At 38.8% G+C, this 22,246-nt stretch overlaps 3 protein-coding genes across 4 annotated transcripts; all 3 read right to left on the minus strand.

Annotated features, from left to right (window-relative positions):
* Positions 1-3,998: 3,998 nt before the first annotated feature.
* Positions 3,999-9,662, minus strand: LOC145490644 (uncharacterized). Of its 2 annotated transcripts, none has more exons than XM_081469724.1 (2): positions 7,815-9,048; positions 3,999-6,210 (listed from the first exon to the last, which is right to left on the minus strand). In XM_081469724.1, exons 1-2 carry the CDS (start codon positions 7,843-7,845, stop codon positions 5,312-5,314), a joined length of 930 nt encoding a protein of 309 aa, XP_081325850.1. In that variant the 5' UTR covers positions 7,846-9,048; the 3' UTR covers positions 3,999-5,311. The 2 variants fall into 2 exon arrangements, with proteins under 2 accessions (XP_081325850.1, XP_081325849.1); XM_081469723.1 differs by lacking the exon at positions 7,815-9,048 and adding an exon at positions 9,061-9,662 and having other exon boundaries at positions 4,000-6,210.
* A 5,820-nt stretch (positions 9,663-15,482) lies between these two features.
* Positions 15,483-16,614, minus strand: LOC145491416 (QRFP-like peptide receptor). The gene has a single exon (XM_081470602.1). The coding sequence runs from the start codon at positions 16,466-16,468 to the stop codon at positions 15,509-15,511; it is 960 nt and encodes a 319-aa protein (XP_081326728.1). The 5' UTR covers positions 16,469-16,614; the 3' UTR covers positions 15,483-15,508.
* Positions 16,615-17,805: 1,191 nt separating this feature from the next.
* LOC145490837 (putative endonuclease 4) lies at positions 17,806-21,566 on the minus strand. The gene is made up of 2 exons (XM_081469936.1): positions 20,472-21,566; positions 17,806-18,641 (listed from the first exon to the last, which is right to left on the minus strand). The coding sequence occupies exons 1-2, from the start codon at positions 21,267-21,269 to the stop codon at positions 18,252-18,254; spliced, it is 1,188 nt and encodes a 395-aa protein (XP_081326062.1). The 5' UTR covers positions 21,270-21,566; the 3' UTR covers positions 17,806-18,251.
* Positions 21,567-22,246: the final 680 nt, after the last annotated feature.

A 22,246-nucleotide genomic window follows, 5' to 3' on the forward strand; every position in this document is an offset into this window, starting at 1 on the left:
ACGCTCCAAAGCTTCCCTCTAAATATCGCCTTCAGCAGTCCGTTAGCAACTGCTCTAACTCTGTAGTTAAGAAGGACCCCCCTTACTCGTCTGCGCGATACTACCTTTAAGTTATTGGTACTTAATTTCGCAGGTACTTTATTTCGCGAATTTGGCGAGACAGTATTTCGCGGGGTTTTATTATCGCGATTTCAACAGGCAAATATGAAAAGAGGGCATTAAATTTCGCGATTTCGGCGGTGTCAACTTCATGTTATTTTTCAAAAGTCTGAACTTTTCAGAATTTCTAGATAATTACTGGAACAAGCAAAAGGCATAACGTTATTTAACAACAGAAGATACAAAATGGAACTTACCAGTAAAACCAGCAATAGTTTGTGTATTTGTCGATACATATCCTGTATATGTTGTTGTTGTTGTTGTTGTTGTTGCATGTTAATCATTTTTTTTCTGTGATTTGAATTTTCTATATGGGTGTTAAATTTCGCGTGTTTAAATTTCGCGAGGATTTTTATTCGCGGGTCTTTAATTTCGCGATTTTCGCGACTGTTAATAAATCGCGAAATTAAAGACCCGCGAATAAAAGACCTGCGAAATTACGTACCTTAGTTTCCTCAGATTTTATGGTGTGATTTGGAGCCTGCCAGATGAATACCATGCAAGAGTAACGAATGACGAGTATTAACTATTTGGTAGCTAGACTATCTTACTTAACTGAATTAAGAGGTAAAACATCGAGAAAAATAAATATCCTCACGGAAAATGGATACTGAATTATTTAACCAGCTTTTATTTCCGACATGCAATGGTGGAACGCTATGACGAAATGGTAACTGATACCATCAGAGCTAGGCGTTATCGCTTCATCTCAGTCATTGGCACCGATACCAGCAGTCTTTGCGGCAGTTCGTCAGATAACAGTTCTCTCGAAAGAGTGTTACCTGGCGACGCAGAGAAATAATTGGTCTTAGTCCTTTCACATGCATATCGAAAGTGACATTGACAATAGGAGATAATTTTTATTTTAATTACTACAATGGAATGTCTGGTCCATTTATACCTATGGCGTGGATTGCTAGCCGTTTTATTAACACTCGGACGTACAAGGGAATGGGACAGTGTGACATAGAGAAAGAGAAAAAGCTAGAGAAGGGCTGAGAGCCATTCTTGTCAATTTTTTCTCCCGATTACATGAAAGTGTTTCACTTTGGGATGCTGATATTTTCAGACGCATTTTGAGAAAGAACTGTTTCTCTATTGCTTTTAACGTTGCTATGGTAACCGTGTTTTGATTTTACCTAAAACTGCAAAGGACCGATTTCCTGGGATAGTGGTTCGTTCCAGTGATATTCTTGTCGCGTATACGCTGCGTAATATGCAACATGGAATAAAAAAACGGCTTTTTAGACTATACCAGGCATAAAACGAGTGTTTGCATCCGGTATAAGGCAATAAGAAACAGCACCAATGTTCATCGTCTGGTTTTCTCGTACGAAACAAAATCAAAGACCCCATGTTCATGAATATAGACTATCAACACAGTTACGCGGATCGGTTCTGACAAAACAATCTTAATATTTATCAATACCTGCCACAACCTAGAGGTTCTCAAGCTATTACAAGCAATTGCACAATACTTCCAAATGGCTGCACTGAATAAATTTTAATGGCCCGGGGTCACAGAGCTGTCTGATGCACAGGTTTTTGTCGTCAAGTCCAACATTATCTCCGCTAATTTAATTTTATTCCGCTTTCAGGTTCATCTAATCTCTATATCACTATCACAGATCAATTGTCATTGTAACCCCAATTGGGTTACGCATTATGCTTTAAGCAAGACGTGTTCGTTGGCATGATTCCATTTATCAAACCGATGTATGTAGAATCAGGTTTACGCGTAGAAATTTCCTCCGCCATCAGCGAATTTGTTGGTAGTGATTGATGGAGGCTAAAACCTTTATTGCCTTCCTTGACGCCTTCTAAAGGATATCGTTCAGCAAATGTGCTAAGGTTCCCTGTACTATAGCTTCTTTTAATCAAGTGTTTTGGTCTCGGTTCAGTTACTTGAACGTTCATGGTATCGATTAGATTTATTCCAGGTTTAATTGCAAATACAGACATTTTTATGGAACTCATTCTCCTCAGCCATTCTTGGGAGATATTGCCATCTGTCCAAGGCACCTTTTGAACTCGAGGGATTGTAGATTTAGCAGCCACTACTTCACCATTTGTTTCACTTTCTTCCGATATACGTGGAAGTGGATTAAAACACTTTGCCATCGTTCTGAACAACACCGGCTAAAAAGTCTGGAAAGAAGTGAAAAGCGAAGCTCCCAGTTCTAAACACCTGTGGTGTGTTAAACTATCTGCAAAATAAAACGAACATAGTTTCAATACACTTAGTTGTAGGCGCTCGATGCTCCCACGTGATTACATTTCTTAGCTTCTTACCAATTTCTGACGAATCTCAGTGAGTCGAGTACAACAACAACCAAACAAACACTGAGAAAAACCCGCAAAAAGTTGACTCAGATGAATGACCTTTCCAATGCAATTACGTAACGACGCTCACGAGGTGAACGCCACAAACATTCGCGCACCTCACTTGTGCCTGGTCTAACAAATAATTGGATGTGAGATAAAGCAAGACAATTACGTGCAAAGCTTATGGGATTATTTTCGATTTGTTCTGCTTTCCGTTACCAGTAATGGACGACCTTTTGATCACTTAAGCATTCCTGTAGTGAATTATAGATAGAACTGTTCTTTGCACTTTTTGTATGAACGTTATTAAAATACCAGCGCATTCTAATCCATTTTCACGCAAATATAGTATCGTTGCTTGTCATTTTTGTACAGCCAATATATTTAAACCTGCTTTTGCAATACATTTGCTTAAAATCTTTAGAGGCATTTTCAGACGTGGAGAAAGCGCCCGCAAAAACATGAGTCATAAAATATCATGTACAAACCTTAGTAAATTAACGTACAACCATGCACATAAACAGATATAACGAATGGTTCTGCTTTTCACGTTGTGGTCAGTATTAAGTTGTTGTTTTGCTGCCTGGATCAACAAGAACGATTGTGGTACGAGGCACGCGTACAGCAAATCTTGCTAAATCTGTAGTAAAAGCAGAAAAAAAGGTCTTAAACTTTTAAGCCGCTCACCCCTCTCAGATATAACTTGGCCGATAACAATCAATCAATCAAAAAAAGTAATGCATACTGTCTCTTAAAGGACTTGGTTCTTTTCAATTTTGTGCTTTACCTCCTGCTGAGAGATAAGTTTCAAAGCAAAGCCGTTATGCTCAATTGGCTGTTTGTACCTTCCATCAACACTTGTTTTGTTTCTTTTGTTCTCGTGTAACTTTAGTTTATCAACTTATCAGCACATACCAACAGAACTACAGGACCTTTTCAGCGACGACTGTTCCCTGTACCTGGTAAAAGAACTACTGAGACTCGTATGATTGTTATTGAACTGCTCCGATAACTAAAGGTGCAATATAATTAACGCTCACATCAATAGCAACCGATATTTTTGGGCTGGAATTCGAAACGACAAAAGAGACGCTTAATAATCCAACCGCATTACTGGACTTCATTGTAGAAATACAATGGCCACACAGAAACCTGCACAGACAGCGAGGAAGCAAACGAACAAAACAAACTATAACTTGGAATTGCACTGCTAAAGTAATCAGCTCATAAGTACTTTAATATCAGCTCACTGATATATTTTGTGCAAACTCTTTTATACTAGCCTAATATCAACTTGTGTTCACTTCGGGATATTGTGATCTACATGAGCATATTGAAAACAATTTGCGTCGTTTATACGAGGGAAAAATGCCATACAGACGATCCAAGCGTCCGCCGGTGAACCTCCGCCCTATCACAGCACAGCATAATTGCTTTATCAAGTTATCAACATTAGATATAAGTTGGATGTCATGAATTGTTTTCGTGACTTTAATATTTGTAAATGAGTATGTTTTTTTAGTTATTTCAAGCGTCCCAATAATTATAATTACTACTTAACTTTTTATTTATTTATTTTTTACAAGGTTAGGTACTTGACACTTCATTAACTTTTTTTTTTCATTTCATGTACTTTCAAAGTCCTTGTCTACACGAGTTAGATGTTCATTCCAATCTGAGGCCGGGACTTGCAGTTTGATTATAGTACATTAGACCGGCTACGCAAGCTTATGATTCTTAATTTTTTTTTTCCAGAGAACGCTATATTCAATTTTATAGATCATGATCAATCCAGTTAACGGATACTCGATATTTTTAAGTTTGATTATAGTTAGAGGAAAGGCATTAAATTAATTCAACGTGACCATACTTCTCTTGGCCACGAAGGGGCTGGAGGAGGCATGGAAACAAGTCAATCACTGCATGGGAAAAAACGTCAAACATTCAACGATGAGGGAAGCAACATGTAAAAAGGCAATCAACGACTACCAGTAAAATGCATGACAAATTCTTATGATTTATTCTTTGGTCAAAGCTTGGCAAACGAACATAGCCGGATCATTTCTTAATATACATTAACTCAATTTGATAAAATCTAAATTTCGTCAGATCTTTAACTGGTTTTACAACATTCGTGTCTCATGTTGTCCATGACTTCTAGATTGTAGCAAAGAACTGCACTTTCACTGAATATATTTGCAACTTAACCCGTAAGGGATATCACACGGCGGTCGACGATACGGAAAATATTGCACTTGAGTCCAGGAGGAGTCTCGTATTTTACGAGTGGTGAATTTTCCACCAAAACACTGGTGCCTGTAATATAATAAATTACAATATTTCACTGAACAAATTATTTGTTTATTTAAATTATATTTCACTTTACTACAGCAAGCATCTAAAGAAGAGATCTTTAGAACTTTATCAACTGCTTCGCATATGTCCATGATTTTTGTCCTGGTGAAAAGGCTTGGCAGGTGCGAACCCATCGGTAGTTTTCTATATTGTAACATGTAAAGAATACCTTTTAATGGAACGACAAGAAAGTTCACCTAGGAAATAATGATCAAAAAAGTAACAGACACCATAAAATCTACCCACACAAAGAAGTCACTGGCGTTGAGGATAGCATGATCACACACTATTCTAGTCCCTGATAATAACACCGTCATTCAAATTAATTCAATGAAACCTTGAGATGATTATGTGAAAATCGTCGTAAAATGAATGAAAAACAAAGGATTTTATCCACTAAATGACCTAAACCATTTCTCACTCTTATTTTACCAGGTTTTAAAACTGCCTGATCGCATTTTACATGTCGGAGCTAGCATCCTAGACTTGCTATTTGTTGAATATATTCGGAACTGTTCGACATTTGACGACGAGTGCTTCTTTGAGAAGAGCAGAAGAGATTTCTTGGAGCAAACATGTTCATTTGTATGCAATTCAAATTCTTACAGTTTTTCTCCTTTTTGGAGTCAGAGTCCTTTGTGTGATTGTGTGCCTCGTCATCATGACTTCTACGCTGTGATTCTTTCTGCGTGAATCCACTAATCAACGAGATGTAAGTAGAATCTGGTTTACGCACGTGATCAGTTTTAGAAATAGGCTTGTTCCTGACACAAGGACGATCGCGAATATGGTCTTCTTTAACAACTCTTCTGAGGCGCTCGATCGACACGCTTTTACACCCTGCAGGCGAATCTTGGTTGGAAGCTTCGAATGCAGCCCGCTTATCAACACTGCTGCGCTTTTCTCCCGGCATCCTCTCGGCGCGATCAGAGCCTTTAGCCCTGGAAGAATCTAACGATGTCAAAGTAGATCTTAGCGTGTTGATTTTGTACAGCCATTCGTCCGAGAGTTTGGTATCCGTCCAATTCAATGTTTGAACCTGAGGAACGCGTGTATGAGGCAGTGCCGGTTTTTCTATTTCTGCCGTTTCGTCTTCCTCTATTACCCGAGGTAGAGGGTTTAACCGCTTTATCAACGGATACGAGTTCGAGCGGGGGCGGTTATATTTGACTTTGGGCCAGGCCACGTTGCTGACTTGCTCCACGTACGCTCTTGACAAGCAGGAGGAACATGTATAGGATGATGCAGATTTCAGAACATCCTTTTGCCGGCGAAAACTTAAGACTTTCTCTGCCAGGGTGTCTCGTCTTAAACGCTGTTCTTCGTTGAGGCTCCTGTCGCCCGCAATATCGACCAGGAAAAGCTCCATCTCTGAAAAGCAAATAGCAGATTAAGTTCTGTACATTAACCATTTGCATCCAGGACTAAAAGCCTAGCTGAGACATGACTCTAAGAAAAGCCGCCTTCAAGAAGCCGTTTAAAGAAAAACCGCTTTCAAGAGGCCGTTTAAAATCACGCTTAACATCTTAGGCTCGAGATAACCTCAGCAGATATAGCCTGACAGACAAGACACAAATTTGACGGTGTGGCCGGTCAACGACTTTGGTTTCATCACCACTTCAGATTACACCATTCCAGAATTGCATTTTTTTCTACAGATAGACAAGGAACTCATTTGACCATGCAGGTAAGGTGGCCTGCCTGTGCAAAGAACAGGTGTCTTTATATATGACTCCAGGGCCTTATTTTGCCAGCACCCAATGAAATCTTCGGTAGTCCGGTAGAGTTTGGCCAACCGTTTAAAATCATTATTTTTTGTGATAATTTGTGGTGTTTACTAAGACTTGAGTCCTAAATAATTATAACCGTGAGACTATTCAGGCATATACAAAATATTATAATAAGGCATTAAAATTATATAAACATTGGTTACGTAATATATAATTGTATAACAACACTGTTATATAATAATGTAATAAGGTTGTCTCGTAACATTTATAATTAAGAGCATTACTAAGGGCGCTGAATTTTTTCGCTCTACTAACATTTTCTGCTGCAAGTTCTAAGCGTCAATTCTCCTCACCGAATTTCATATGCCACTCTTTACAACAATGTAAAACTAGCGCCGATAATTTGCCAGATCTTGACTTTTTCTATAGAGGAAGATTCCACTATTTTTTTCTCCCCATTACGGAAAAAAAACAATCGACATACAATTTTGAAATGTACTTCGGAGTGATTCGCTGACATTACTCCGCTTTGTTTTGAATAACAAACTAGCTCATCTTAACAGCATATTCAAGCCCAAAAACAAATCATGGAAATGTTAAAATGACGTTCGGCTTCAGACCAAAAGTAGGCGTTTTTATTATGGGAATAACAGAGAAAAACAATGACCGGGTTAAGCTTCATTCGGTTTACAATTGTATCAGATGTTTGTCTTTCAAATGAATCTTCCTCGTAAAACATCCATTGTCTGTTCCTAGAAGCACTTCCCCAGGCTAAAAGGAAAAATTATTTTGGGACCTCACCGGATCAAACAAGACTTACTAACCTTTCATTCCCTCCGACGCGGGTTTGGTGGCACTAAGCCAAACCGACGACAGTTAGGAACAAGTGCTCGAGCGAAGTCATTCGAAATGAAGATCCGAGATGGATATCTTAAAATAATTATTGTACTTTAACCTGATTTACAGTTAAGCAAGGCGGTAGATATGATGAGAGCGGTTTATACGGTTGCGTTAATACCGATTAAGAACACAGCGCGATAACACAGCAGACAAGTATGTTGAAGACCCCTCGGTCAAGGTAAATCTGAAATATCTCATATTTATCCCTAGGGCCAGGGTCAAACCACATCTCGGAAATCCATTTTTTAGTTCTGCAAATCCTGTTTCTTGTAAAGAATTTTCCATCAGATTAACGTTTTCATAGTCTAATATTCAGCGAAACCGGCTTGAAGAACATAAATATACCTGTCATTTTGATAAACTTCCTGTTTGGCATAAACCTGTTGGAATATATATCGCGTGAATCGTAGTGAAGCTGTTCTGCCAATGAATCACTTTTGTCCTGTTTTGAACACGCTATGACGAAATATTCACGCAGATCTCGGCAGAAGATCGCTACAACTGAAGACCGGCTTAACGATTGCTGAGATCGAGAAATATACTCATGTGATTTGCACGCATGAATATTTTATGAAGGCTGTTTAGTCCACTGCCAAGGGCAATATGTCACACTTTGACAGGCCGCATAATGGAAAGCCGAAATGTAAACAAAAGCAGAAAAAAGAAATTATAACTTGTTTAGACAAACTTGGCATTGAAGGCAAATATCGACCGTGTCTCCTCTCGCAAATTCAACAATGAAATTATCATGAGCATTATTTGCGTTTAATATAACATAGTGTAAACTTATTTTTCTTTATCCTGGTTTTATAGTTATTTTCCCGATTTTGTCTGAATACGGAAGTTGTAATCTTATGGCATCCTCCCTCCAAAACACTGGAACGAAACTGCGTCCAGTTTCTCTTGAGACCGGCTGGTACGAAACTACAGTGTAATATAAGTTGATCATTCGAGCGATCCTTCTCGATAGCGAATTTTCTGGTATTAAAAACGAGAACTTCGAGTTGATAATTTTATTCCATTTCGCCGACGAAAACATTCGCTATATGACAGGTGAATACATTTCGACAAATGTAGTCGACCGCTCGGAGGCAACCCTTTAAATTCCAAATAAGTATAAATCGGCTGTCTTGCACACGCACACACAAGTTTATAAGTGTCGACTATATTAACTCGTTAAAACCGTGTTCTCTACAATCTCGTGGCAAAATGAACGAAAGGTGTCTGGAACAGACTTAATTAAGTTAACGATTTTCAACACGTCATGTGTCGAAATTTCCAGCTATCCGCCTACACCTCCTAGCAGAAATTCCTAAATTGTTTACCAGATACTTAACGTATTTTCACGTAGAAGACTTGCTGCGATTTTAAGAGTCTTCCTCGCTACGATAGCGGAACAGATTCAAAGACATAAAAGGCTTTGAATAAAAGAAAAGGCCAAAAAATATCTGGGTTAGTTTCGACGATAAGTCACGCGATAGCTGGTTAGTTATGCTTTGTACACAAATACGGCTTAACTTGCGATGACTGCTGAGATATCTGTTCTAAATTATAAACTGAAAAGTCTATCGAGACTTGAGAAATGTATTACCTGCAAAGATATCTTCCACGTCTTTCTCTACAGCTTTCATGTCGACTTGCAATTGCTGTGACTCGCTCGAGCGGCGATCCGATAACGACTGAGGTGAACACTTTGCAACAACTGTTTTCAATTTGAGATTTTGCCGATAGTCAGTTTTGACATCGCAAACAATCGCCAGTGACACGTGTCTATTGAAATAACCCCGCTACTGGCTGAGAAGATTCCGCAGTCAGGAGAGCAAAGTCCTTGTCAGCCTCGAGTAACTTCTGCCCCGCGACGAAACTAATTTCTGTCAAAAAACCGTAAAATTCGTGTTTAAATCCACACTCGGGGAACAGATCCGGAAGCTATAGCGAGAGTGGGTTATATATAACAATGAAATAGTATTTTCGTTCTGTTTGTTTTGGAAACATCCAGCAGTTCACGGGTTTTAAGAATGCACGTTTGAAGTACCTTAACATTAATGCGCTCAACTAAATCTCCATTATTTTTTGATATTTTCTTTCTAGAAATATGAGCAAAGAAAAATAAGTACTAAAACAATGAAGGTGCCGTTAATTACACTTATTTTTTCTCTTTTGTACTTGCTTTGTGTCAGATGTTTAAAAATATAGATGTTAATTTCGGCCCACGCCTGATTGCGTTTTGCGATAAATGAATTTTTTTTAGAATTTCGGTGAATTTTAAAAATTTCAAGTCAGCGGGATATGATATTAGATCACGTACAAGTCGGTATAAAAGAAAAATAATAGCATTTAGCAGATCTTTGGGAAAATGTTGAACAGCACTTCAAAAAATCGTTACAAACAAAGATTTTGGGGTAGTTGTTTCAAAAGCATCTTGAAACGCAAGGCTCAACAAATTGTAAAAAAATATATTGCATCCCTGAACAGCTGTGAAAAAAATATGTCTTTGGTTTGTCAGTGTTCTCATATAATGAAACGGCAAAGATTGAAGCTCTATAAAATGCAAACCAAACGCTTTCTCGTTTTCCAAACTTTCATTTATATATACATATAGTTAAACTTTGTAGTTCTTCTCTCTAACAGTTCTCAATTCCGTCTATAACACTTTCTCAGGGTCTTGAAGTCTTCAAGTGCCGCTGAGAGAAAATAATGCAATACATAAATGCAATAGATATACACAAAGTGGTTTGTAGCTCACGCAATGAAAACCATGTCCTTTGAGTATTTTTTTTTTCTAAAAAATAATTTTTTTCATCGATAGAAAAAAATTTTTGCGACTTTCTTTTCTTTTCGTAAGAATGCGAAAAATGTGCGCGAATGTATGACATGATACGTGACTCATTTTTCGCGCCAATCTCTGTCAACAAAATCATGTAATGAATTGTTTGCCTGTCTCATCGTGGAATAACAAGAATCGGATAATCAAAAGCGCGTATTTCATTCACCTTTGAAATTGGCTGAGAGTTCTGCCTGTGTTGACAATGCGTCAAACTCACCGAGGAACGTGATAAACGCTCAACTGATATCACCGGGATTCAACGTAAACATAACGTAAGACAACCAATGATCAAAATCTGTTGTGATCCAATTTCGGACACACGCGCAAGGATATTTTGCATAGTTTGAAACATAATTCTGCTCATCTTAAAATTTTAAGTGCAAATATATCACACCCCTTGCTTGCGTTCAAAATCTTTGATTTCATGAGAGGAGATGCTATTCGTTAAGAGCATTTCGTGAGAGACAATGCTAAACGTTTGATGAAAGCATTTTCGTTGAATTATATATTCAGCCTGCAAACGCTACGAGTAACTAAATACATATGTAATACCCAGATTTTACTTCTGAATTATGTATATGTTATTTCAGTAAGAAATGAAAAACATGCTATTTAGAATGTTAGGAGGTACATGTTTAAGACTGCAATTCTCCGCTTGTAACTTAAAATTGATGTGTTCTCCTGTTGTTTCTCGTTTATAATAGCAAAATACAACTCCAGGCAAGTCTTTCAAAGGTTCATTTCCCATTTTTGACAGATGGGCTGACAACTATCACGTGCGTACATATTGCCGCTTGGCAGAGATCAATAACTTCAGTGAAAATAACAATTTAAAAATTAGACTTGTACACTGAGGATAAAAATAACTCGATTGAGCTATGATTGTCCCCTAAAAATAACGCGAAGATTATGAAATAAAATCCCTTTAGGTGCTTCCGCTCTGGAAACAAAGAACAAAACAGACAAAATAAAACAAGAGTGAAAAAAAAAAAAAAAAAAATCATCTCGAAAAACATGTCTCATACAAAGTATTTTACAAACTCTTGAACACAAGTGAACGTGTTGAGAAGAACGTTTTTAGTTTTTACTACTTGTCAGGGCATACAGCCAGACCAAGTTAAAGTTTCCTGTTCGGTGAAGGAAATGCGTGGGTCGATCAATTCTGTTTTATTTCAGGTAAATTTCGAGCCGGCTAATTAACGTTCAAGAACAAAATCAATAGCCGAGAGATCTACCATCGATAGTGAAGCGTACAAGGGACGAGTACATCTCCACGACTCTTTTCTCCATCATGCAGAGAAATAATCATATTTCACACCCGCTTCCACGTCCTGTTAGCCGCGTAACATTTCTTTAGAAATGCAACTATTTAGCGCATAAGGGGGCCGTGAAAAGCATGGAGTTCACAGTTTTCAAGAATAAACAGAAACGAACTTCTGATACTGGTAGTAGTGGTATTGCTAGAGTAGATCTGCCTGTCAGTTCTCAATTAAAAGGCGGGCAGGATAGAATTCGGTTTTATAGCAGCACTGAGCGAACCTTTGAGAGGGTTGGAATTCTCACATCATTTCCTTAATTTGCCATAGCGAAAGTCTTAGCATAAATCATAATCCCGCCCTCCTGAGGAGGGCTTAATCAGTGAAGTAAATAATTGCCTGGTTTGGAGTGGCGAAGAAGAGGAACACGAGATGTTTCGTCAGGTTTTCATTCGTACTAAATACACGTTAGACGAGTTTATTATTGTATGCTATTCCCGAATTTTCTAAAATCAATAACTTCCGTTTACAGAGAAACATTAAAAGAACGATTACATGTATGTGATTTCTGGCGAAATGCACCGTTCTATCGAGATTAAGTGTCGTTTTAAAATTCGTCGCTTTTTCTATACTACTTTTGAAAGTAAGCGCCATTATGAAAACTGATATGTGAAAAATTTAACGATTATTTTAGTGGGTCTGAAGAGAAACAGGCAAAAAATAATTGTCTATGATCTTAAATATTTTAATATACAGCCGAACCGTAGTAATTGCTTACTGCTAAATTAGCTCGGAAAGGCTAAGAAAGTTATGCCCCCTATGCATATAAGCCTTATTTTCAAGATAACCTCTCTTAATTATTATTTTAGGTATGGCTATTCGTGCACAGTGGTGTAGGATGAAAAAGCGCGTTAAGCCGCTTGGACCGGCAATCTACGTGGTTAGAAAATTCCCCTGAGAAAATAAGCTACCTGTATTTCTAGACTCTCTTGGGTGCTATAAAAATAACTCTCTTATAAACCCTTCATCCGGCCTCTTCATGTTCTAAATGAGCAACTAACGAAAGCTATCCTTGAAGTACTTGCAGCCCTATGACAAGAAGGTGCTTATGAAACGTTCTACTGCACACTCTTTAGATTGATGTTTGATGTTGTTTATGGGGGGATGGTGCATGGTTTAGAAGGGGAACTAATCGTGAGTGTGTTGTTGTTGTTGTATCTTTGGATGCATTACTTCTGAGAATTTTTTTTTTCTCCATTCAGTAATACGATGCATTGCAATATGAATTATCTAAAATCTTGTGCTGCAATACCTCCCAAAGAAGTTTAAAACTTTGTACCTGTGCATAAAACTTACCGTGAAAGAAGTTTCGTGATATGTGGCTTTCGTCCAAAACTTACAGAAGCTGTTGTTTGGGAGTTCAGAGAATTAACAATAGAAAAACCGATTTTGCATGCAATACTATACGTTACTACGTGACTAAACCATGTCATCAATTAATTACTCGCGTGTCCCATCAAATTTGGAGTTTACGGAAACAAAACAACAGCTGTGATAGGAAAAAATCTTTAATTTAAGGTTGAAAGGTTTGTCAAAATTGTGCGTCATGTTTCACAATCACGTAACAATACCTCAAATATTTTATCCGGTAATTCCACTCAAGCTTTTAAGAAAATTTCTTGCTGCCGGCAAAAATCAGGGTTTCGTGTGTCCAGACTGGCAATTTTAGCAATATGTAGGGCGGCGTGCACACTGCGCCGGAGAAATTCGAAAACCCATCTTTATTTCTACTCCCCGGGCCGTCACGAAAACGAAGATTTTCGAAAACGCTCTTGAAACCGAAGGAATCTGAGAACGCCGGCTTTTCGTTTTTCGTGTGCACGGCAAACAATTTGAAAACGGAACTTTTCGAGAACGCTCTTCAAACCAGAGGAATTTCAAAGCGCCGGCTTTTCGTTTTTCGTGTGCAAGGCAAACATGTTGAAAACGGAGGTTTCCGAAAACGATGGCGTCACGGTAATCCTGCGTTTTTAAATTCATCCGGCGTAATGTGAACGGAAAATATTTGATGCGTTTTCAGAGTAAAACCTCCGTTTTCAAATTCCTCCACCGTACTGTGGCCGGGTCCTAATTTTTCTGTCGCCAGGAAAATTTTGTCAGATTGCGACATAATTAATTAAAAACTTATTTTTCGTGTAGCTAAAGGACAACTTGTGTACGTGGGCATTTTTCATAAACTAGTTAGGGGAAAAGATATAACTGTTTTGCTTTTTTTTTTTTTCCACGGTCTAGCTTTAGGTGGCATGAACAAATGCCAATGGTTATATTCTCAGCCCGCGTTACTAAAATTCGAGATTAGTTTTACGTTATAAGCATGTGAATTGACTATGAAAAGCTCGATCTCTATCTATATATAGATTTTTTTTCTGGAAGCGTTGAGTTGTATCCCTAGCGATGAGGTCCAGGTGATACGATAAGACTATCTCGAAAAATATAAATCGAAAAACACTTAAAGTTATTGAGAAGACTATTTTTTAAAACTTGAATATAACTGGAAGCGTAAGTGGTAGAAGTTGTGATAGAGGAGATAAAAACGGCTTTATAGTACTCAAGCACCTTCACGAAGACTTGAAAGTTTATAAATTTTCACACCATTTTGACCTGCCGCATTATTGGAACTGCCTCAGGTTTCTTGAGATTCTATTGTTGAGCCGTATTAATTACTTTCAAAAGTTAATGATCGGACCTATAATGAAATAGGGACATGTAACAAGTCGTAACGAAAAAGTACAATCAAACATGAAGCAGTGATTGGAATGAATTTAGCCAAGATCCCTAACACAAAGCTCTTCTCTTTATTAAAGTTTTTTTTACTTGTATAGTTTACAAGAGCGTCGGTCAATCCGCCTATTCACAAGCGCTTATCTGAACGGCGGATCTTGACAACATATCCTTGATGATCAGACACTCTTACTACAGTTTTGTTACAAGATATGAACTTCCGCTAAAACTAGAGGTAAATTAACTTTCCCCCGACTGTCTAGTCTACTATTTTCATTAGTTCGTATAATCGTATTTTAAACGCGGCGGTAATGAAAAGAAGATAGCCCAGAGCCTGTTGAACTCAAAGTTTAATCTGATTTTGATTTCCGACTGTTGATTTATCGTAAAATCTCATATTCAGAACGATTGGTGGGGGACGCGGCAGAACACCAAACGGAGATTCGTGGAAAAGTCTGTCTAAAACAACAGGGGTCATTCCTCAAGGGAGAGAGGCACAGGGATCCCAAATAATGTTGTCTAAATAAAGGGTGGACCATTTGACTTTTGAGGGGGGATGGGTAATTTGGTAAAGTCTTTTTTTTTTTTTAGCCCTTTCATGCACTAGGATTTTTTTTTTCTTGTGACGTGTGCATGAAGGGTATTATTTTCTCCGTGTAACGGCCTTTTTAGGCTCACTGAACGTGTGTGAATTTGTTTTCTTGGCAATGGTCGTGAGCATGAATCCTCAGTTCTTTTGGTACAACTGTGCTTACAGGATGCTTTTTTTTTTCGAATCACTCCCCACCCCCTTTCAGTCCTTAAATCATCCACCCCTAATGGGACTTGGCAGACAAGCTCGAAAAGGTTTGCGTTTAATCAATCTCTCAATTATGGTAAAGGTAAATTCTCCTCACTGAAAACTGAAACACCCCTGACATAATGTTTATTTAAAGTATTTGCATTTTTGTCAGTCTCGAGAGTGTATAGTTAGGAAGAACAATTATTTCTTAGATTAAAAAAATACCATCTGGTTGTAAACGATTTTTGAAATGATGTTCAATTGTTGTTTGCTATTACATTAGCTGAAAGGGAGAGCTTAACGCTCGAACTTTTCAATCTAAAACTCTCCGGTAGTTAATTTATTAGAAGAATGCTTGCACTATTTATTTTACGATAATCCGTTCTACTTAAACTTAGTTTACACTAGAATTTTCCAGTCTAGTCGAAGAGCGCAATTCAATGGAATTCTTTTCTTTTGACTTGTTTGTAAGGTGAAAACTTTTGGTTTTCCAGTGTAACAGCCTCTGCAAAGATCGTCTGAATCTCTCGCTGCGAAGACTGTACAAAAATGGATTCACTGTTGAGTTCAAGCAGACCAAAACTGTGCCAACCTTGTACGCAATGGAGCCATACTTGAAGCCAAAGTACGAAAGAACATAAGTGACCGTGTCAGGCAGGAGAAACACTCCGTGAAGAACTGTGACAATCAACAGAAGTTTGGTGACGTTCTTTCTTTGTTGTAGCAGCACTACCTGGGTTGAGCTGGAACTTTGACGGTTCCAAAGCTTATGAATTACTCTTCCGTAGAGAACAGCCATAAAGGTAAACGGGAAAGCGAAGTCAATGAAAAATGTCATCAACGTGTAAGCCTTGGCATATCCAATGTCCGGCCATTCTTCAATACAAATTTCGTGTCGCTTGCTGTACTTCATTACTACAATTGCCGGGATCTCAGACACGACTGCCACTAACCAAATCGCTAAGATTCCTCGTTTTACTTTCTGTGCTGTGAACCTTCGAGTATTGCTATGTGGAAACAAAATGGAGTTGTACCGTTCAAAGGCGATTAAAACCAGTGTAAAGACTGCAGCGGCTGTTCCAATCCAACTCAGGCTTCCTCCAGTCGCGACCTTACATAGAAGGTCACCCAGTAAAGCACTAGGGTGCTGAAGGAATGGACGAAAAATATACTGCGGCGATACGAAGAGGGCGAATGCCATGTCAGCAGCGGCAAGGTTTATCAAGAGATAGTTCATTGGCATTCTCATGGATTTGGTTCGGAGCACAACAACACAAACCAAAGTATTCCCTAGCAGATTTACAGCCAGAAGGATAGAGAAAATTACCATGAGAATAACCTCTGTGTACGACATCCTATCAGAAGGCCCCTGGATAAGGCAAGGATAACTAAAAGCTGCTGCCTTTTCAGCCTTTGAGTTTCGGCTGTGTCACGATTTTCTCGTTCCAGTTGAAACTTTTTGACTATTGATTGTTGAGGCCTTCAGAGAATTAACCAAGGCAAACGCTCATTCTAAATAGTTCATCAGTTGAAACTGCTGATTTCCTACTGAGCAGTATTATAATTTTTCGCATAAGCTGTTCATTGGCTCTCCTTTTCTAGTTTCGATCAGTGATAAAAACGAAAGGCAACTGGACGAAAATGAAAATCTGAACGTTGCATTTATTTGGCCACCAACCAAATTTGAAGTTTTTGGCCAACTCCCTGGTATAAAGATTATTTTCTACCCCAGTGCTGTTTCTACGAGAGGCTTGGATTAACTCATCCCGAGCGCTTTGCGTTATGGCTAACACGTGAATTTTTTCGCCCATTTATTTCTTTTTTTGTTTTCCTTTTTTTTTAACACGCGACCGCAAGGATTCCATTTTCAACAACTAAAAAGGCATTACGGCCATACGCCTACCTTTATAACCAGTTCTTCAACAGGTGCTACCAACTGGAATCCAGTTATCATTGTAGAAAGAGTATGGATGAAGGTATTAACAAGTGAAGTTCCACCCTACCGGGAAGAAAGTAAAATATTTCCCATCGCGGCCAGCACCGTTGTCCAAAATGTTTATCTTACATGTACCTTCCATTGTTTTGAAATGTGACTGTATGTTGTTTGTTATTTTCGTTACATTTACCTTCATTCCTTTATTGCTAAATTTTCTTTTAATTTTCTACAAATTCGTCCTGTTTGGACACACATTTTACATTCTTGACATTAGAAAGCGTGCATCAAATCAAAACACAAACTAAAACCTCAGGCTTCAGTACTACACAGAAACACAAAGTATATATGATGACGTAAAGTTGTAACTTTTCACAATAATTTCAACACGCGAAATCTCTTAGCATGTCTCAATGTACATGTATACGAAATGTCTTAAAAGAATACAGCAATCTTACGTTCAAGGCAATTTGCTTTTATAATCTTGCAGTTCTTTGTTCTTATGACGCACATTACATATGGACCATTATATTTTTGAGGGAGGGGTAGGGGAAGTTATGCAAGCAGCAAGAAAAAAATCCTGCACAATAAAGTAGTAAAAAATGTAACATAAAAAGTGTAAAGAGAGCCACACAAAAGAAAAATATGGAATAAATATAACAAAAAAACAAACAACCACACACACGTGCACACACAGACATTGAACAAAAATAAAAACATAGTTGCTCGAAAACACTGTCCAACTCCAAACCCCCCCCCCCCCCCGGGAAATGTAATGGTCCATCTCTGGTGTTGATAGTAAAATCACTTGCTGATCGCTATCAGAGAAAAAATGATTAAGAGTGCATTAGGGCTGTGCTCTAGAAGCTCCCGGTTGCCACAGGCGACTAACTCTTGTCTTTGGGTGACTGGGAAAACTTACTTTTTAAACTTAAGCTTAAGTGCTGGGCACCCAGGATTTCATGGTTAGGAACCCTTGGGCTCATCGTAATGTTTCTTACACCACAGCCTTGGTGCATGATCTACTTCTAATTTCTCATTTAAAAAGACAGGCAGATTGAGGGATAGTCTTGATCCACCTCTGCATTCTCAGAACTGACATTAAACCAAATGTGTTATGGTCAGTAAGGAGAATTTACACTTTGAATTTAAGATGGAACTGTGAACTTATTTCAACTATGCAGTCCTCAATCCAAGGAACTGGTTACTTCATCATAGTGTACAACTGTTTGATCTCCTTCTTGTAAGTGTCTTCAGATGCACATGGTGTCTCCAAAATCATAGGGATACCATTAAACCTTGGATCTCTCATTAAACGTCGGAATGCCTCAACTCCAATCTTTCCCTTGCCAATATTTTCATGTCTGTCTAAATGACAGCCGATCTCTCCCTTAGAGTCATTCAAGTGAACTGCCCTCAGGTATTTGAGGCCAATGATAGCGTCAAATTCATCCATCGTTTTTGACAAACCTTTCTCTGAAGCAATGTCATACCCTGCGGCAAAGGCATGGCATGTGTCCAGGCAGACAGCCACTCGAGACTTGTCCTGTACACGGTCAATTATGTCTCGCAACTCTTCAAATTTGCCACCAATCTGTTAAAATAGAGGAGAACACTACTTAAACATATTACATACATAAATAAGCAATGTACTGTAGTAATGTTATTTCACACAGTTTACATGAATACTCTGGAGGTTTGACTATATGTTGATATATAAGGGATGTTTACTTGTCTATGGCTTGTAGGCTTTGCACTTGGGTCAATGATAGAATAGATGAAAACAACAACAACAACAACCTCCCCTGTATCATTTATGGAAAAATATTCATTCTGGTATTATGTTGTTCAATTACCCTCCCAGAGAGGTGGAGGGAGGGGGTGACCACCCTGATCTTTTTGGAAATTCTAGATTTGGCTCATACTTTCCTTTACAAATTTTGGCTTTTGAGACCCCCTCCCTCTCAAAATTCCAAATAATTCTCCTTAGGGTGGGTATGGATATTTTCTGAAGCAACAAATTATTTACATATGATGTTTTGTGCCACAGATATAGTTTCAAATCACTAGTATGACCTGCACATGTACATGGTACTGTACAGAGATTATAAAATATCACATGTATCACACCATTGGCAAGACATAGTAAGTCACACTAAAAACATTTACCATTTAACATTTAACTTCAGTCAGTTTCCATTGCAGAAAAATGAGAAGGAGTACAGTGGAGCCCCACCTTACACCCAGTTAATATGGCCACATCATTATTACGGCCCCTTTATTCTAGTCCAAACAGAAGCTCAGGTAGTCAGTTAGTTATTTAAAGAACCCCTTTAATATGGCCATCCCGTTAACATGGCCAAATTTTTGTGGCCTGTTGGTGACTGGATTGACGAGGTTCCACTGTATTGCTACTCCCCCTGTGTGGGACTTAGGGTTTGCAGGCAAGCCAGAGTCATATTTTCCAGGTTGGACAGACAATTCACTTTTACATGTACATGTACTTTATATCCCTGGGTCAAGAGAGGCACTGAGTGGGTCAAGTTACAGGTCAAAGAGAAAACAAAGGCTCCTGCCCAGTTCTAAGACCCACCCACACAATGCCTCTCACCATAGCACTAGAGGGCAGTAAGACAGGGCTGTCCAATAACACCTCCCACCATCTAGGTTAATAATGGAAAACTACTGACAATACTGTATATGCCTGCCTAAATTCTGGCTGGGCTATAAAAGCACTGGGTGCTGCGACAAATAATTGGGGCAATCTGGTAATTATGCTGGAGATTTTGAATTTTTGTAATCCCTTCTGGCAACAGAAATTAGAGTAAGGGCTGAAGTCAGTTTTCCTGCTTTATTGATCTCTAATACTGACCTCCCCTTGAGCAACCCTAAAACACAGAATCTGGAATTCAGAATCCGGAATCCAGAATCCTCATTTGCTAACTTGTTCGGTAGCTACTAGACATGAGGGCCAAATATATACCTCTGGCAAATTGCAGATCACTTAAACAAAATGGCTATTACCAGAAAACTCATTTTAGTCGCTCACAGAGTGCTGAGAATCAAATTTTGACATACGTTAGTATAGATTCTCATAATCATAGCCCTCACAAGAAATAACAGTTGCATGAATTTCCACAGGTGGAGGATCATTGTTTCAAAAGAGGTGAAGTGTGAGAAGTCGTTTTTTTCTTGGTCTCTTAATTTTTCATGTAATTGAAGAACTTGTTTTCTTTGATTTGTGGATTCCGGATTCCGAATTCCGAATTCCGAATTCCAGATTCTAGGATTCCGGTTCTGGATTCCGGATTCCAGTTTCGGGATTCCATGTTTTAGGGTTGCCCCCTCCCCTCACCCCACCCACCTCCTCATGAAGAAGAGAAAACTCTTATTGACTAATGACATAACAAAAGATACTACTCACAGTATTGCCTTGGCAGCTCATATTTTCTAAGACAGTAACAACAAATTTTGTTTCCTTGTGTGCCAAATTGATGCTTTCAGCTATCTTCTCAATGGATTCTTCAACTGTGATTTTGCCACAAGTTGAGCCTGGATGGAAATTGTACAGACAGAGCCCCAGCTTTTCACAGCGTTGCAGCTCATCCACAAGGGTGGATCGGCTTTTAGAGAGCGTTTCCTCGTCTGGAGATCCACAGTTCATGAGGTAAATACCATGTGGAAGAATCGAATGTGGAGAGAAGTTGGCTTTGGCACAAGCTTCTTTGAAGAGTTGGGCTGCTTTGTCTTCCAATGGTTTGCTTTTCCACTGGCGCTGTGATCTCAAGAAAAGCCCAAAAGCTTTAGCACCTATAGCCAGTGCCTCAGCCACTGCATTGTGGAGCCCTCCACCAATAGACACATGAGCTCCAACAAGCTTCTCCTGGTTAAACAATGACTGAATGTCATCTTCATATTTTATCGCCGTGTGCACATCCGAATCGTCTGTTTTCATTCTTTTGATTTTGGGTTTAACTTTTTCTTCAGTGATAGCTGAGCTGTTCAGTGTACTCACTTTCTGTTCATTTTCGTCTTGATCAGTAGTGCTTTTCTCTCGGGTCCGTTTCGTCGCCGTGGATTTCTGGGGCTTTCTCGTTCCCGCCTTTTCCTCTTTTCCCGTAGAGTTTGTTGCCGATGTCGATCCTGAGATTTGCGCAACTTCAGCAGCTCGAGAAGTTATTTCATCGACTGCTCTAGCTGCCAAACGAACACTCCGTCTCATGTTGAATACCTGGTCTCAAAAAGACTCAAAGAAAAGTAGCAGCCTATACAGTTCTGGCCGCCATCTTTTTTCTGCGGACGGCGGAAGATTGGATCGGGGGAGTGCTACAATAGATCCAGTCTTTCCACTGTCGTAATTTTCCGGACAGGATCAGGGAACGAGTTTGAGATCTTGCGTTCTTTCCGCGAATTTTAGGGCAAAACAGGGGCTGCTTGCAGTCTATTTGAGGTATGAAACAGAAATAATGCAGCTTTATGTCGTCATTGTTTGCTATCAAATAATCGATGCATCCGGAGAAGGGGGGATGGGAGGGGAGGAATTTGGCATCAAGGTTTGATACTAGAGTAGGAAATTTGATACTATATAGGGGGGGGGGGGTAGGGGGATTTAAAACAAATTGCCTCGAGATCATGTTGAAGCGTGGCATAAGACATCATCTTTGTATATGTTCTGGATGAAAAACAATGCCTTGAAACAGTTTATACATGTATAACATTTGACGGTCAATATTAACCTGTGAAAATTATTACTCACTTTTATAGTTTGATAAAAAAAATTATTCTTGTAACAGAGGATGTTGAAAGCAGGTTTTCAAGAGATATATTTTGCTCTTTTCCATTACTTATTACGTTTTATCGCGTGGCATGACCTTATAACGGTTGGGTATTTAAGCACTATTTTTGTCCTGGGAGATGGGAATTTGACCATGCAAGTGGAAATTCAAAATCTCGGAGAATACCAGGGGATTAACCAGAGGGGTGCGATGCTGAAGCTTCGAATTGACTTATGCACTAACTATGGTTTTTAATTGCAGTAGAAATTTCAATTAAAGACCAAAAGACCGGCAGTAGCTCACTAAACAGATTTTATTGCCTGTAATCCACAAAACAAGCTAGTTTAGAAGGTTTTGGAGTAGGAAACTGAAACTTCAAACGATAAATTCAGTTCGTTGTATTTGTCCAAACTGGTGCGTTTTC

Source organism: Orbicella franksi, chromosome 6 (genome assembly GCF_964199315.1).
Source record: "Orbicella franksi chromosome 6, jaOrbFran1.1, whole genome shotgun sequence".
NCBI classification, from domain to species: domain Eukaryota; kingdom Metazoa; phylum Cnidaria; class Anthozoa; order Scleractinia; family Merulinidae; genus Orbicella; species Orbicella franksi.

Bases quoted from the DNA above. Each gene is read 5' to 3' on its own strand.
- LOC145490644 (XM_081469723.1), bottom strand. From the start codon at position 9,100: ATGAAAGCTGTAGAGAAAGACGTGGAAGATATCTTTGCAG. The intron at 6,211-9,060 runs GTAATACATTTC...TTTGCTTTTCAG, and splicing joins CGTGGAAGATATCTTTGCAG to AGATGGAGCTTTTCCTGGTC.
- LOC145491416 (XM_081470602.1), bottom strand. From the start codon at position 16,468: ATGTCGTACACAGAGGTTATTCTCATGGTAATTTTCTCTATCCTTCTG.
- LOC145490837 (XM_081469936.1), bottom strand. From the start codon at position 21,269: ATGAGACGGAGTGTTCGTTTGGCAGCTAGAGCAGTCGATGAAATAACT. The intron at 18,642-20,471 runs GTGAGTAGTATC...CTATTTTAACAG, and splicing joins TGAGCTGCCAAGGCAATACT to ATTGGTGGCAAATTTGAAGA.